The following is a 12,544-nucleotide window of genomic DNA, read 5'->3' on the forward strand; positions in this document are numbered from 1 at the left end:
CAGAACTCGACCTTCTCATACATTTTCCAACTTTAACCTGCAGGGTTCTGCAAGCAATTAAGGCGTCCGCCTCAAGCAGATGGGAGGGGGCCTCATGAATTTATGCAAATCAGGGTCCTATACATCAGGAGGACCCCCAATTCCATTTGAACTCGGGACTGAGCAGGGAAGCCACTGTGGGTCTGTACGTTAGCAGGCCTTGACAAATGTTTCCATTTCTAGATGTATTTTTTTGTTGTAACTAGTCAATCTCCTGTGGTGTTGCACATGTGAAGGTCCGATAGTGCCGCCACTGGGAGGAGGATGTTACTGCAGTATGACAAGTTTACATAGGCAGTTTCCATTATACATGTGGATATAGGAACATATCATAAAAAAAGTTGACACAAAAGTGTCGTAAATACACGACAAGATGTGCATGCATTTGCAGGATTTTTAATAATTGATGATGGTGGGATGATTTTTTTTACCCCTGAAGTTCACCTTGCCTCTTATGTGCCTTTTACAATTTGTTTACATATGTCAGAATTCCTGCATGTTGGTGAAGACCATTGATGCTGGGGGTGCATAAGATGGGAGCTATCTCTAACACTTATGTATTCATCCCAGACTAGAGGCTTTCAAAGTGAGGTTCCAGAGGACCACAAGTCAGATTTCTGTCTGGTCATCCCATTCCTACACCTGTTGACTAACACTTTATTTCTATTGCTGTGTACTAATAAAAACATTTTGAGCAACAAAAGTGCTACTTCTTTCAGTGAATTGACACAATCTTTTGGAGGTTAGGACAGGGGGTCCCTGGATTGGTTACTGTCACACAGAAAAGTTTGAATAACTCTGATCCTTGACTGAGAGTCTGACGTGTGAGATTGTGATATTGGCTCTTCCTCCTCAGAGTGGTGATCTCACACTTACATGGACCATAATGGTTATCTCCAGTTTCCATCATATATTTCATTTGCTATCCAGTTAAAAACCCCAAATAGCACTGGATACAGCAAAGGCTATGGGCCCTGACAACATCCCGGCTGTAATGCTGAAGATTTGTGCTCCAGAACTAGCTGCGCCCCCAGCCAAGCTGTTCCAGTACAGCTACAACACTGGCATCTGCCCGACAATGTGGAAATTTGCCCAGGTATGTCCTGTCCACAAAAAGCAGGACAAATCCAATCCGGCCAATTGCTGCCCCATCAGTCTGCTCTCAATCATCAGCAAAGTGATGATAGCACTGTCGACGACACCTTCCAAGCACACTTAGTCACCAATAACCTGCTCACCGATGCTCAGTTTGGGTTCCGCCTGGACCACTCGGCTCCAGACCTCATTACAGCCTTGGTCCAAACACGGACAAAAGAGCTGAATTCCAGAGGTGAGGTGAGAGTGACTGCCCTTGACATCAAGGCAGCATTTGACCGAGTGTGGCACCAAGGAGCCCTCGTAAAATTGAAGTCAATGGGAATCAGGGGGAAAACTCTCCAGTGGCTGGAGTCATACCTAGCACAAAGGAAGATGGTGGTGGTTGTTGGAGGCCAATCATCTCAGCCCCAGGACATTGCTGCAGGAGTTCCTCAGAGCAGTGTCCTAGGCCCCAACCATCTTCAGCTGCTTCATCAATGACCGTCCCTCCATCAGAAGGTCAGAAATGGGGATGTTCGCTGATGATTGCACAGTGTTTAGTTCCATTCCATTAGTCCGAGCCCGCATGCAGCAAGACCTGGACAACATCCAGACTTGGGCTGATAAGTGGCAAGTAACATTCGCGCCAGACAAGTGCCAGGCAATGACCATCTCCAACAAGAGAGAGTCTAACCACCTCCCCATGACATTCAACGGCATTACCATCGCCGAATCCCCCACCATCAACATCCTGGGAGTCACCATTGACCAGAAACTTAACTGGACCAGCCATATAAATACTGTGGCTACAAGAGCAGGTCAGAGGCTGGGTATTCTGTGGTGAGTGACTCACCTCCTGACTCCCCAAAGCCTTTCCACCATCTACAAGGCACAAGTCAGGAGTGTGATGGAATACTCTCCACTTGCCTGGATGAGTGCAGCTCCAACAACACTCAAGAAGCGCGACACCAACCAGAACAAAGCAGCCCGCTTGATTGGCACCCCATCCACCACCTTCACCACCGGCGCACAGTGGCTGCAGTGTGTACCACCCACAGGTTGCAGTGCAGCAACTCGCCAAGGCTTCTTCGACAGCACCTCCCAAACCCACGACCTCTACCATCTAGAGGGACAAGAGCAGCAGGCACATGGGAACAACACCACCTGCACGTTCCCCTCCAAGTCACACACTATCCCGACTTGGAAATATATCGCTGTTCCTTCATCGTCACTGGGTCAAAATCCTGGAACTCCCTTCCAAATAGCACTGTGGGAGAACCTTCACCACACGGACTGCAGCGGTTCAAGAAGGCGGCTCACCACCACCTTCTCAAGGGCAATTAGGGCTGGGCAATAAATGCCGGCCTCACCAGCGACGCCCACATCCCATGAACGAATAAAAAAGAAGACTGCGTTCACATTAGTGCTAATAGAACAGAAAACTCAAATTAAAGTATAGAAATTTAATCTACTGCTTTGGATGATTCTTATATTGTAGGCACAAGGCAATGCCTTGGGAATGCTGTTGACTTGTGACTGAAAATCTCACAGAAGTTCCCTTTGTTGACAGCCCTGCACTAGGTAACTACAAGAAGTAACAATGATTCAATATTCAGTTTTAATTTATCTACAAAGCATATATTTTTTTAAAATCCTGTTAAAAATGTTTGACGTTTATTAAATAGCAAAATGTGCATCCTCAGACTGGTAAATCCCATCAGTTACAATCAGTGAAACCCAAACTAGCACTCGCTTCACTGTTACCATGGTGATCAGGCCGATACAGGAGAAGCAAGATTTAAACAATCTCGAGTTAAGCCAGAGATCTTAGCTCAGCCATAGGTAGTATCAGTAACTGCCACATGAAAGGCCACCAATAAAACATTGAGCTTTAAAGCAATACTCCATTGTAGATATCATTTCAGTGTACAGTTATCAGGCTGTGGTTCCAATTTTTATATCAGCTTCTGTGACAACATTTAACCTTCTTAATATTTTAATAGATTTCTAAAAAAAGACATTTGTCCCCATCAATCACCCAACAAGTTAATCCATGGAGTAAGCTAATCAATACCGGCCAGGAAGGCCCCAGCACTCATCCTTGGTCTGTACCGACTTCACCCGGAGTGGCAATAGGGATACTTCAATTGACCTCAGCACTTGAGTTAAAGGAGGAAGGATTTAGGCAGGGTTTCTGCTCTTAATTGCTATCCAGCATTTCTTTTGCCAGAAATATGCACCAAGAGGATCAGACTCAGCCCATTAACCAGCCCATTCACACTCACCGTCAAGGCTCAGACATTAATAACTGTGAGGTATGAAAGGGCGACCAGCATTTGTTGCACCATACTCAACAGAGAGTCAATGATTTTCATATAGGAGGATGGGGGAAATTGGCAGAAAAAGTTGAGGAATAACATTTTATTTAAAATAAAATTGGGAACAAAATCAAAGAGCAAATACATTGCAAAATTAATGTGTACCTGGAGAGCAAATAACACTCTGCAATGCATTATACCTATAACAATTAATTTTAGCAGCATTTCAGTGGAGCTGCTAAATATATCTTTGGTGATTTTTTAAAAAAGTACAAAATGACATGTCATATTCTGTGGTATAAATTGTCCTTCTGCCCATATTACAACTGTGCACCTACTTAAAATGTCACAATCAGATATGCAGAAGTCTGGCAGAATTACTTATAGCATCAATGAAGTTTACAGCGCAGAAGGAGGTCGTTTGGCTCGTTGTCTGTGCCAGCTCTTTGCAAGTGCAATCCAAATACTAATCTCACTGCCCCACACATTCCCTTAGCCCTACATTGTCCTCTGCTTCAAATCTTTATCCAATTTTCTATTAAAAGATGCAATGGTCTCTGCATCAACCATTCCCACTGGCAAAGCATTCGATGCTCCAACAACCCTCTGTGTAAAGTAATTGCTCCTAATCTCTCTTCTCAGTATCTTAGTGACAATTTTAAGTTGATGATTCTTCATCACTGACTCCCCAACCAAAGAAAGAGTCCTTTCATATTCCCTCTATCAAAACTCTTCATAAATTAGGAAAAAAAAAATCCAATGAACTTGCTGTTAGCCTTCTCTGTTCTAGTGGAACTAATCCCAGAACCTCAGGTCTCTCCTCATAATTATAGTTTCCCATCCCTGGCATCATCTTGGTGAATTTATATTATATTCTCTCTATGATTTTAATGTCCTTTCTATAATGGAGCACCCAAAACTGCAGACTGTAGCCTAAACAATGTTTTGTTTAAATTTATCATTACTCATTTACTTTTATACTCTATGCCCCCATTTATAAATTGTTACTTTTATATTCTATGCCCCCATTGTTAAAGGCCATTTTTATGGCTTTATCTATCTGGACTTGCACTTTCAGGGAATTATGTATTTAAACACTAAGTGGGTGATTTTAAACCCCAAGAACGGGTGGGTTGGGGGCGGGCGGGAGTTGAAAATAGTTGTTTTTTTGGGTCGCAACCACAAAATTTTCGGACATTGCATTCCCAGTGGGAAGCCTGTACTTTTACACGGTGACATTAAACCCGGGTAGTGGTCGCGACCCAAAAGACAACTATTTTCAACTCCACCTGACCCCCAGCCCACCTGTTCTTGGGGTTTAAAATCACCCCCTGTTTATCCACATCCTTCAGCATCTTTCCATTGAATATACATTACACTTCTTTTCCTTGTTTTTCCTCCCAAAACCTGGATACCTGGTTTATTCACATTACATTGCCACCTATCCCACTATTTTTGTGTCATCAGCAAATTTCGAGACTGTGTTCCCTATACCCAGTTAAAATCATCTATATATACGGAGAACGCAGCACTGACCCTGGGATATACCAGTTCCAAACCTTCTTCAGTCTGAGCAACACCTATTTAGGCTACCTTTGTTTCCTGGTAATCGGACGACATGAATTTTGTTCTGAATAAACATTTTTTCTTCAACTACTTATACATTAAGGTTTTAAAATGGCTTCCTAACAAGGTAAGAGTATAATTGGGTTTTTGGCATGCGACAGATGATGCTGTTGTCTTGAACCACATTGAGAAACTGTCTCTCCCTAATTTCTTGGGTTATCAAAAATGAAATCACGAAGTTCCAAGTTATAAACTATGACCTTTTACCCAAATCCCAGTTGCCTGCCTCCAAATAGCTACATCACATTTAACATGGAATTTGATCTTGTGCGATCTCACAGTTAAAGGACTGACATTTTACTTCTTCAGGATACACTGCTAAAACAAATAGAATCAATTTTACAAAAAGTGTTAAAGCCTGTGAAAATAATCATAAATATTATCCATTTCTTTATACAGCTGTCAATGTCAAAATATATTTTGTGCTTAGCATGGAAGTTTTGAATTCCTTTGTACATTTCTTTACTCAGTTGTATTCCTTAGTTTTGTTTAAAATTGAATTCATTCAACTTTTAATACAATCTTTTTGCCAACAAGAGTTGAGAGAATTGTCTTTACTCACCATAGACACTGATTTTCGATATGACAGTGTAATAATCCCTTCTCGCACATAAGCAGCTGCAACCTATCACCTAAAAGTTCTCTGCACTTGCTCTCTGTTACAGTCGCCTTTGATCCTTTGTATTGAACGCAATGTCCAATGGTGATGTATCAAAACCAGTAAGGTTTTGGTTCAGTGACTCAGTATTCCAACATACTCCAGTGTGTTTCAGATAGATCAAAGAAAGAACTGCTCTAGTGTCATAATTAATTCTGGGCGACGTTCATTTCATTGAAAAGCTAAGCTGTTTTCTTGTTGTTTATTACCCTCTAGAGCAAACAAACTGCCTCCTACAAATCTTGAATAACAAACAAGCTCTGTCCTCCGTTCACCTGTACCATAGTGAAATGTTATTGAATTTTGGTGCTCTGAGGTTTATTGGAACAGAAGAAAGTTGGTGTGGGGAATTTTAATTCACCCCGCTCGGAGGGGCTTTAAGATGGAGCGGCTCGTTTTCCCATTCTGTTCCCGCTAATTTTGGATTTTAAAGCCACTGGCTTGGTGGCAGATGAGGCTCCCTTCGGACTCAGGCAGGTAGCTCATGAGTTAACGCAAATTGGGGTCCCATGATGTTAACGGGACCCTGATTGTATTTTAATCCCAGCCTGAGCAGGATAGCCCACGCAGCTTTCCTGCCAGGTAAAACCAGGTCGAGAGTTACTGGGAAGAGGAAGAGGCCCTCCAAGGTAAGTGGGGCCAGGACCAGCAGAAGCTCACCTGGCACAAAACTAAATTGCTGCACTTCAGAGTTACAAATCCTCCAGTTTCCACCACTGTGAATGACAAAACCATAGAGATAGTTGACAATTTCAACCACCATGGGAGTTTGATACACAACTTAGGTGCCTCTGGAGGAGATATCTTGGCGATAAAAGAGATCGCCAGTGGTGTTACGTGATCTCTCAAACAAACCAGGAGGCTTTTCATTTGTATCACGGACTAGCTGCAGTGCTTTGCCTGGTCCCACAAAAATAAACGTTAAGGACCACCGGCCAGACAGGCTCTGCTCGTTTGTACCTCAAAATTGCAGTCAGGGACCTAGGACCCCAAATTGCATATTACAAGTGGTCTCCAGCCTGAAAGAGGTGGGCACTTTGGCCTCTCATCTCAGGACCCTACCCAGTGGGGCAGCAACATTTTTCTTAGTTTCCTTTACTTCTCTTTCTGTTCATTGACAAGGTCAAATAAGAACTGACTGCTGAAAGCTTTCATTCTAGTACTTTGTCAACTCCTTTATCTCCTTTGAGTTCAAATACAACAAAGCTCTTGTGCTGTAGGGTAATTCTTGTCACTGATGTAGCACAGCCAATTAACTCTCTTCAATTTATGCTGTAAGGCTATAGTCTGGGTGTTATGTTACATAGAATTACATTGGATTCTATGCAACTCTACACCCAGACGATAGCCTTACAGCATATTCTTTCAATTGTACAGGCGAGACCAGCAATTATATCTGTAAACCAATACAAGACTGTCCGTGAAATTTCAAACCTATTCACAAAGTTTTGACAGATATGGAATCTGTTGTTTGTTTTTTTGCCTCTCCCCACTTTGTTGTTTGCTGATTTTTATCACTCACAGTCATTTTCCATTTAACTCCCTGGCTGTGGAATATTAGCAAACTACCATCAAGGAATTGGTGCGAGAGCAATGGCCATATATTCAGGTTGCAGTAAGTAAACTCAAACAGCAATCGTTCTTTCCCATCTTCTTTAACACACTTTTCAGAGTAGTTTCACCAAGGATAAGGAGCACGCGTAAAAACACCAACCTTTTCGATTTCTGGGCCTGCTTAGCATGGGTAAAACTGCTGTTCCAGAAAAACGGTTAGTCCACAACCACACAGATGACCTGGGATCCAATGCGTAAAATCATTTTTTTAAATTCCACTTACTGTCTGAGATGTGGGAGTCCTTGCACCTTGTGCCTTCTTGAGTGAATTGTTCACTCCTCATGACTGACCGCTCCCACTCCCCCACCCCCACCCCCAGCTGATCTTTTCCTTTCTGTACCACCCAGGTCATTTCATTTTCACTGGCTGACCCTCCCCTCCACCCCCCTACCCCCAATCCTGTTCAAAATACCAACCTGAAGATATCGGTAAACATGCTTTCCTGCTTCCTTCTCCCTCTGCCCATCCGCTCTGTTTATCTCCATGTTGACAGCTGTTCCTTTGTGGTGCTGACTGACAGTTCGGGCTGGGGGGATTGGGGGGATTGTGGGGGAGGGGGTTGGGGGACAACACCCAGGCCAGTAGTATTTTTGCGAGGCCAGAAGGAGCATTCCTCCTGTCCCCACAAAATGCTTTGAGTCATTTCTTTCTGACCAACCTCCAGTGGTCCCTTTAAGCCGCTCAACTCCAGTACAAATGGGTAGAGTGTACGTCGTGCATGCTCTGACCAATCGTACCTCAAAATTTCACTCGGTATCCTATGTACATCATAGGTCCTCAATTTGCACGTTAAAAGTGGCCTCTCACCTGAAACAGGCGGGCAATCTGGCCGCCCACTTAAAGGCTCCTACCAAGATGGCAGCAGCTGTAACACCGGCATAAACAGGGTGGTAAATAATACACCACCATTTTCAGGCCACTACGTTTACGCCAGGCGGCCATTGTTAAAACCGGCCCCGATATATTTATTTTTCCTGTCCCTTTAACTCTGATATATAAAGAAAATGTAAAAAGATGTGTTGTATGGATTTCCAAGGCATTTTGAAATACGCACCTTCTCAACATGTATGAAATTCTTATTTACACATTTGTGCATGATATGAACGGAAAGAGAACCTGATAACTGAAAAAGTACCTCTTTCTGAAGTTTTTTATTTACTGACATTATTAAGCATTGTTCCTCCAGTAATTGGTTGTTGATGAGCTGAAGTTTCTTCAGTTCTTCGTTGAGCTGATTAAGATCCTCATCTTTTTCAGCCAGGAGAGTTCTCAGTAGAGCCACATGGCTGACTTGGGTTATACCCACTTCTGTAGCCTGAAAGCAAAAGAAAATGTATTCAATTTCTGGGAAAATAAATCTGTATATTTTTTAATTATGGCAATTATGTACAATATATCTGAACAATAGTATCCTAGATGCTTGTTCCCTCAAAAATCATTTCATCGTGCAGTTCAACATGTCTTCAACATTTGGTAGCACTCTCACCTCTGAGTCGGAGGATTCTGGGTTCAAGTCCCACTACAAGTTTCAGTACACAATCTAGCCTGCTACTTCAGTGAGATCCTGAGGAATTATCAGATGAGGTGTTAGATCGAGGCCTCGTTTGTCTTTCAGGTGAATGCAAAAGATCCCATGGTACAATGTGAAGAAGAGCAGGGGAGATCCCCCAGAATCCTGGCCAACATTTATCCCTCAACCAACACCACCAAAAGAGATTAACTGGTCAATTATCTCAGTGTCGTTTGTGGGACCTGGCTCTGCACAAATTGGTTGCTGTATCTCCCTACATAACAACAAAGACTGCACTAGGGCGGTGGGGTGGGGCGGGGGGGTGGGAGTGATATCAGCCAAGTTTCCTGCTTCTACCCCTGTCCCTGCTGAAAAATGCCTTGTACATGGATGTCAAATGGAGACTGGATCAAGCTTGGCTGTGCTGCATCGATTAAAGAGACACCTTCCAAGATTTGCTCGTAAGTGACAAATGCCAGGCAATGATCATTGCCAACAAGAGAGAGTCTAACCACCTCCCCATAACATTCAACGGCATTACCATCGCCGAATCCCCCACCATCAACATCCTGGGGGTCACCATTGACCAGAAACTTAACTGGACCAGCCATATAAATACTGTGGCTACAAGAGCAGGTCAGAGGCTGGGTATTCTGCGGCGAGTGACTCACCTCCTGACTCCCCAAAGCCTTTCCACCATCTACAAGGCACAAGTCACGAGTGTGATGAAATACTCTCCACTTGCTTGGATGAGTGCAGCTCCAACAACATTCAAGGAGCTCGACACCATTCAGGACAAAGCAGCCCACTTGACTGGCACCCCATCCACCACCCTAAACATTCACTCCCTTCACCACTGGCACACCGTGGCTGCAGTGCGTACCATCCACAGGATGCACTGCAGCAACTCGCCAAGGCTTCTTCGACAGCACCTCCCAAACCTGCGACCTCTACCATCTCGAAGGACAAGGGCAGCAGGCACATGGGAACAACATCACCTGCTCGTTCCCCTCCAAGTCACACACCATCCTGACTTGGAAATATATCGCCGTTCCCTCGTTGTCGCTGGATCAAAATCCTGGGATTCTCTACCTAACAGCACTGTGGGAGAACCTTCACCACACGGACTGCAGCGGTTCAAGAAGGCGGCTCACCATCACCTTCTCAAGGGTAATTAGGGATGGGCAATAAATGCTGGCCTTGCCAGCGACACTCACATCCCATGAACGAATAAAAAAAAAATTTAAACGGTTACATTGTTAACTTTTGCTACAATGAAAGACTGCCATTTTCTATATCAGCCGAAAATTGGACAATCCCATGTGGTGCATGGCTTGAAAATAGTATCCGTATTACAAAGCACAAACTGAGATTACAAGCTTTAATTACTGCATCACTTATGGCTATTGGTCACAACTGCACAACTATTTCGCTCTGAATTTTAATATACTTTCAATTTTAAAATATCTGCGAAGACTACAAATGTAGCCGAGAGGCAAAGTAGGTCAACGAGCACAGGGGTGATGGGTGAACGGGACTAGGTGTGAATTAGGATACGGGCAGCAGGGGTTTGGATGAGCTCAAGTTTACGTAGGGTGCAAGGTATGAAGACTCTCCATAATCTATCAGAAGCAAAGAGTTCATTGTAGTTCTTCTTGTTGCAGTATGTCCCCTTATTTTGTGTCTCCAAGTTAACAGTTATAACAGCATCAACACAATGCAAAAGCAATCAACTTTTCAGAACTGCTGCTATCTCATGCAAATGATTATATTTGACATTTTCTCCACAGACTCTTCACAAACAGCCAAAAAAAAACAAACTTGCATTGATATAAGACGTTTCACATCCCTTGGACACTCCAAAGCATTTCTCAGCCAGTTAATAACTTTTTGCAGCAGGAAATTTGTACACTGCAATGTCCAACAAACAGCAAATGAGATAAATGATCAGGTAATCTGTTTTGGAGATGTTGGTAGAGAGATGAATGTTGGCTGGGACACCAGGAGAACTCCCTGCTCTTCTTTATATTCACCTGCACAAGCAGACGGACTTTGCTTTGACATCTAATCCAAACAATGACACTTGCGGCAGAGCAGCACTCCCTCAGTACAACCCTGAAGTGTCGGCCTAGATTACGTGCTCAATTCCTGGGCCAGGATCGAACCTGCAACTTAGTGATTCAAAAGTACGAGTGTTACTACTGAGCCAAGCTGACATAGTGCTCTCGGCCTTTTTTAGTTCCAGGCCTTTGGCTGTCAACTTACTAGATAAGCATTTCATCTATGTTTCTATACATGATGCAAATATTATCTGAATCACCATGAAAAAGGCAATTTTTATAGAAGTATATTTGAAATTTAACATAGCTCTGCAAAAAAACACATTGCAAATATTCACTCCAAGAACTAACCAGAGAATCGTAGAATTTGACAGCACAGAAGGAGGCCATTCAGCCCACTCCGCCTGTGGTACCTCTGTGAAAGCTTGGTCCCAATCCCCTGTCCTTTCCCCATATGCTTTAAAAAAATTTCTTCTCAAATATTTATCTCATTTTCTTTTAAAGTCTATTATGGATCTGTTTCCAATACTGTTTCTGGTAGGGCAGTCCATATCGTAACAACCCTTTGCGTCAAAATATTCTCCTAATCATAGTAGGTATAGCACAGGAGGATGCCATTAGGCCCATTGTGCCTGTGCTGGCTCTTTGAAAGAACTAGCCAATTAATCTCTCCCTTCTTTTCTTTTGGTGATGATCTTAAATTTATGCCATCTAGTTACCAATTTACCGACCAGGGAAACAGCTTTTCGCTATTTACTTTATCAAAACCACTCAATTTTGAACACTTCTACCAGATCTCCTTTAAAACCTCTTATCCCTAGTATCACCTTAGCACATCATTAATGTATCCTCTCCACAGCCTTGAGATCCTTTGTAAAGTAGGGAACCCAACTGAATAGAATATTTAACGCAGCCTAACCAATGATTTAGCATTACTTCTTTGCTTTTGTGCTCTCTGCCCTTTTCATAAAACTTAGGATCCCCTAAGCTTTTTAAAAAACATACATTTAGCAATTTGCCTTTCTACTTTTAATATGCATCTGAACCATTAATTGCCCTGTGTGTCAGCTGTGGCTCAGTCGTAGCAGTCCAGCCTTCTGAGTTGGAAGGTTGTGGGTTCAAGTCTCACTCCAGAGTCTTGAGCACAAAATCAAATCTGACACTCCAATGCAAAACTGAGGGAGTGCTGCACGGTTGGAGGTGCTATCTTTCGGATGAGATGTTACAACAACAACTTGAATTTAAATAGCACCTTTAACATAGTAAAACGTCCCAAGGTGCTTCATAGACGTGTTATCAAACCAAATTAGACACTGAGCCACATAAGGAGATATTAGGACAGGTGACCAAAAGCTTGGTCAAAGAGGTAGGTTTTAAGGAGTGCCTTAAAGGGGCAGAGTGAGGTAGAGATTTTTAGGGAGGGAATTCCAGAGCTTAGGGCCTAGGCAGCTGAAGGCATGGCTGCCAATGGTGGAGCGATTAAAATTGGGGATGTGCAAGAAGCCAGAATTGGAGGAGTGCAGAGATCTTGGAGGAGGTTACAGAGCTAGGGAGGGGCGACGCATGGAAGGATGAAAATTTTTAAATTGAGGCATTGCCGGACCAGGAGCCAATGTAGGTCAATGAGCACAGGGGTGATGG

At 43.2% G+C, this 12,544-nt stretch overlaps 1 protein-coding gene across 1 annotated transcript in view; it reads right to left on the minus strand.

Moving 5' to 3' along the window:
• LOC137326924 (putative leucine-rich repeat-containing protein DDB_G0290503) overlaps nt 1-8,533 on the minus strand; it is a 28,935-nt gene extending 20,402 nt beyond the window's left edge. The window contains exon 1 of the mRNA XM_067992306.1: nt 8,469-8,533. Coding sequence (XP_067848407.1) covers nt 8,469-8,498 — 30 coding nt within the window. The 5' untranslated portion in view covers nt 8,499-8,533. The remainder of the gene's footprint in view (nt 1-8,468) is intronic.
• Nucleotides 8,534-12,544: the final 4,011 nt, after the last annotated feature.

Source organism: Heptranchias perlo, chromosome 11 (assembly GCF_035084215.1).
Source record: "Heptranchias perlo isolate sHepPer1 chromosome 11, sHepPer1.hap1, whole genome shotgun sequence".
Classification (NCBI taxonomy): Eukaryota; Metazoa; Chordata; class Chondrichthyes; order Hexanchiformes; family Hexanchidae; genus Heptranchias; species Heptranchias perlo.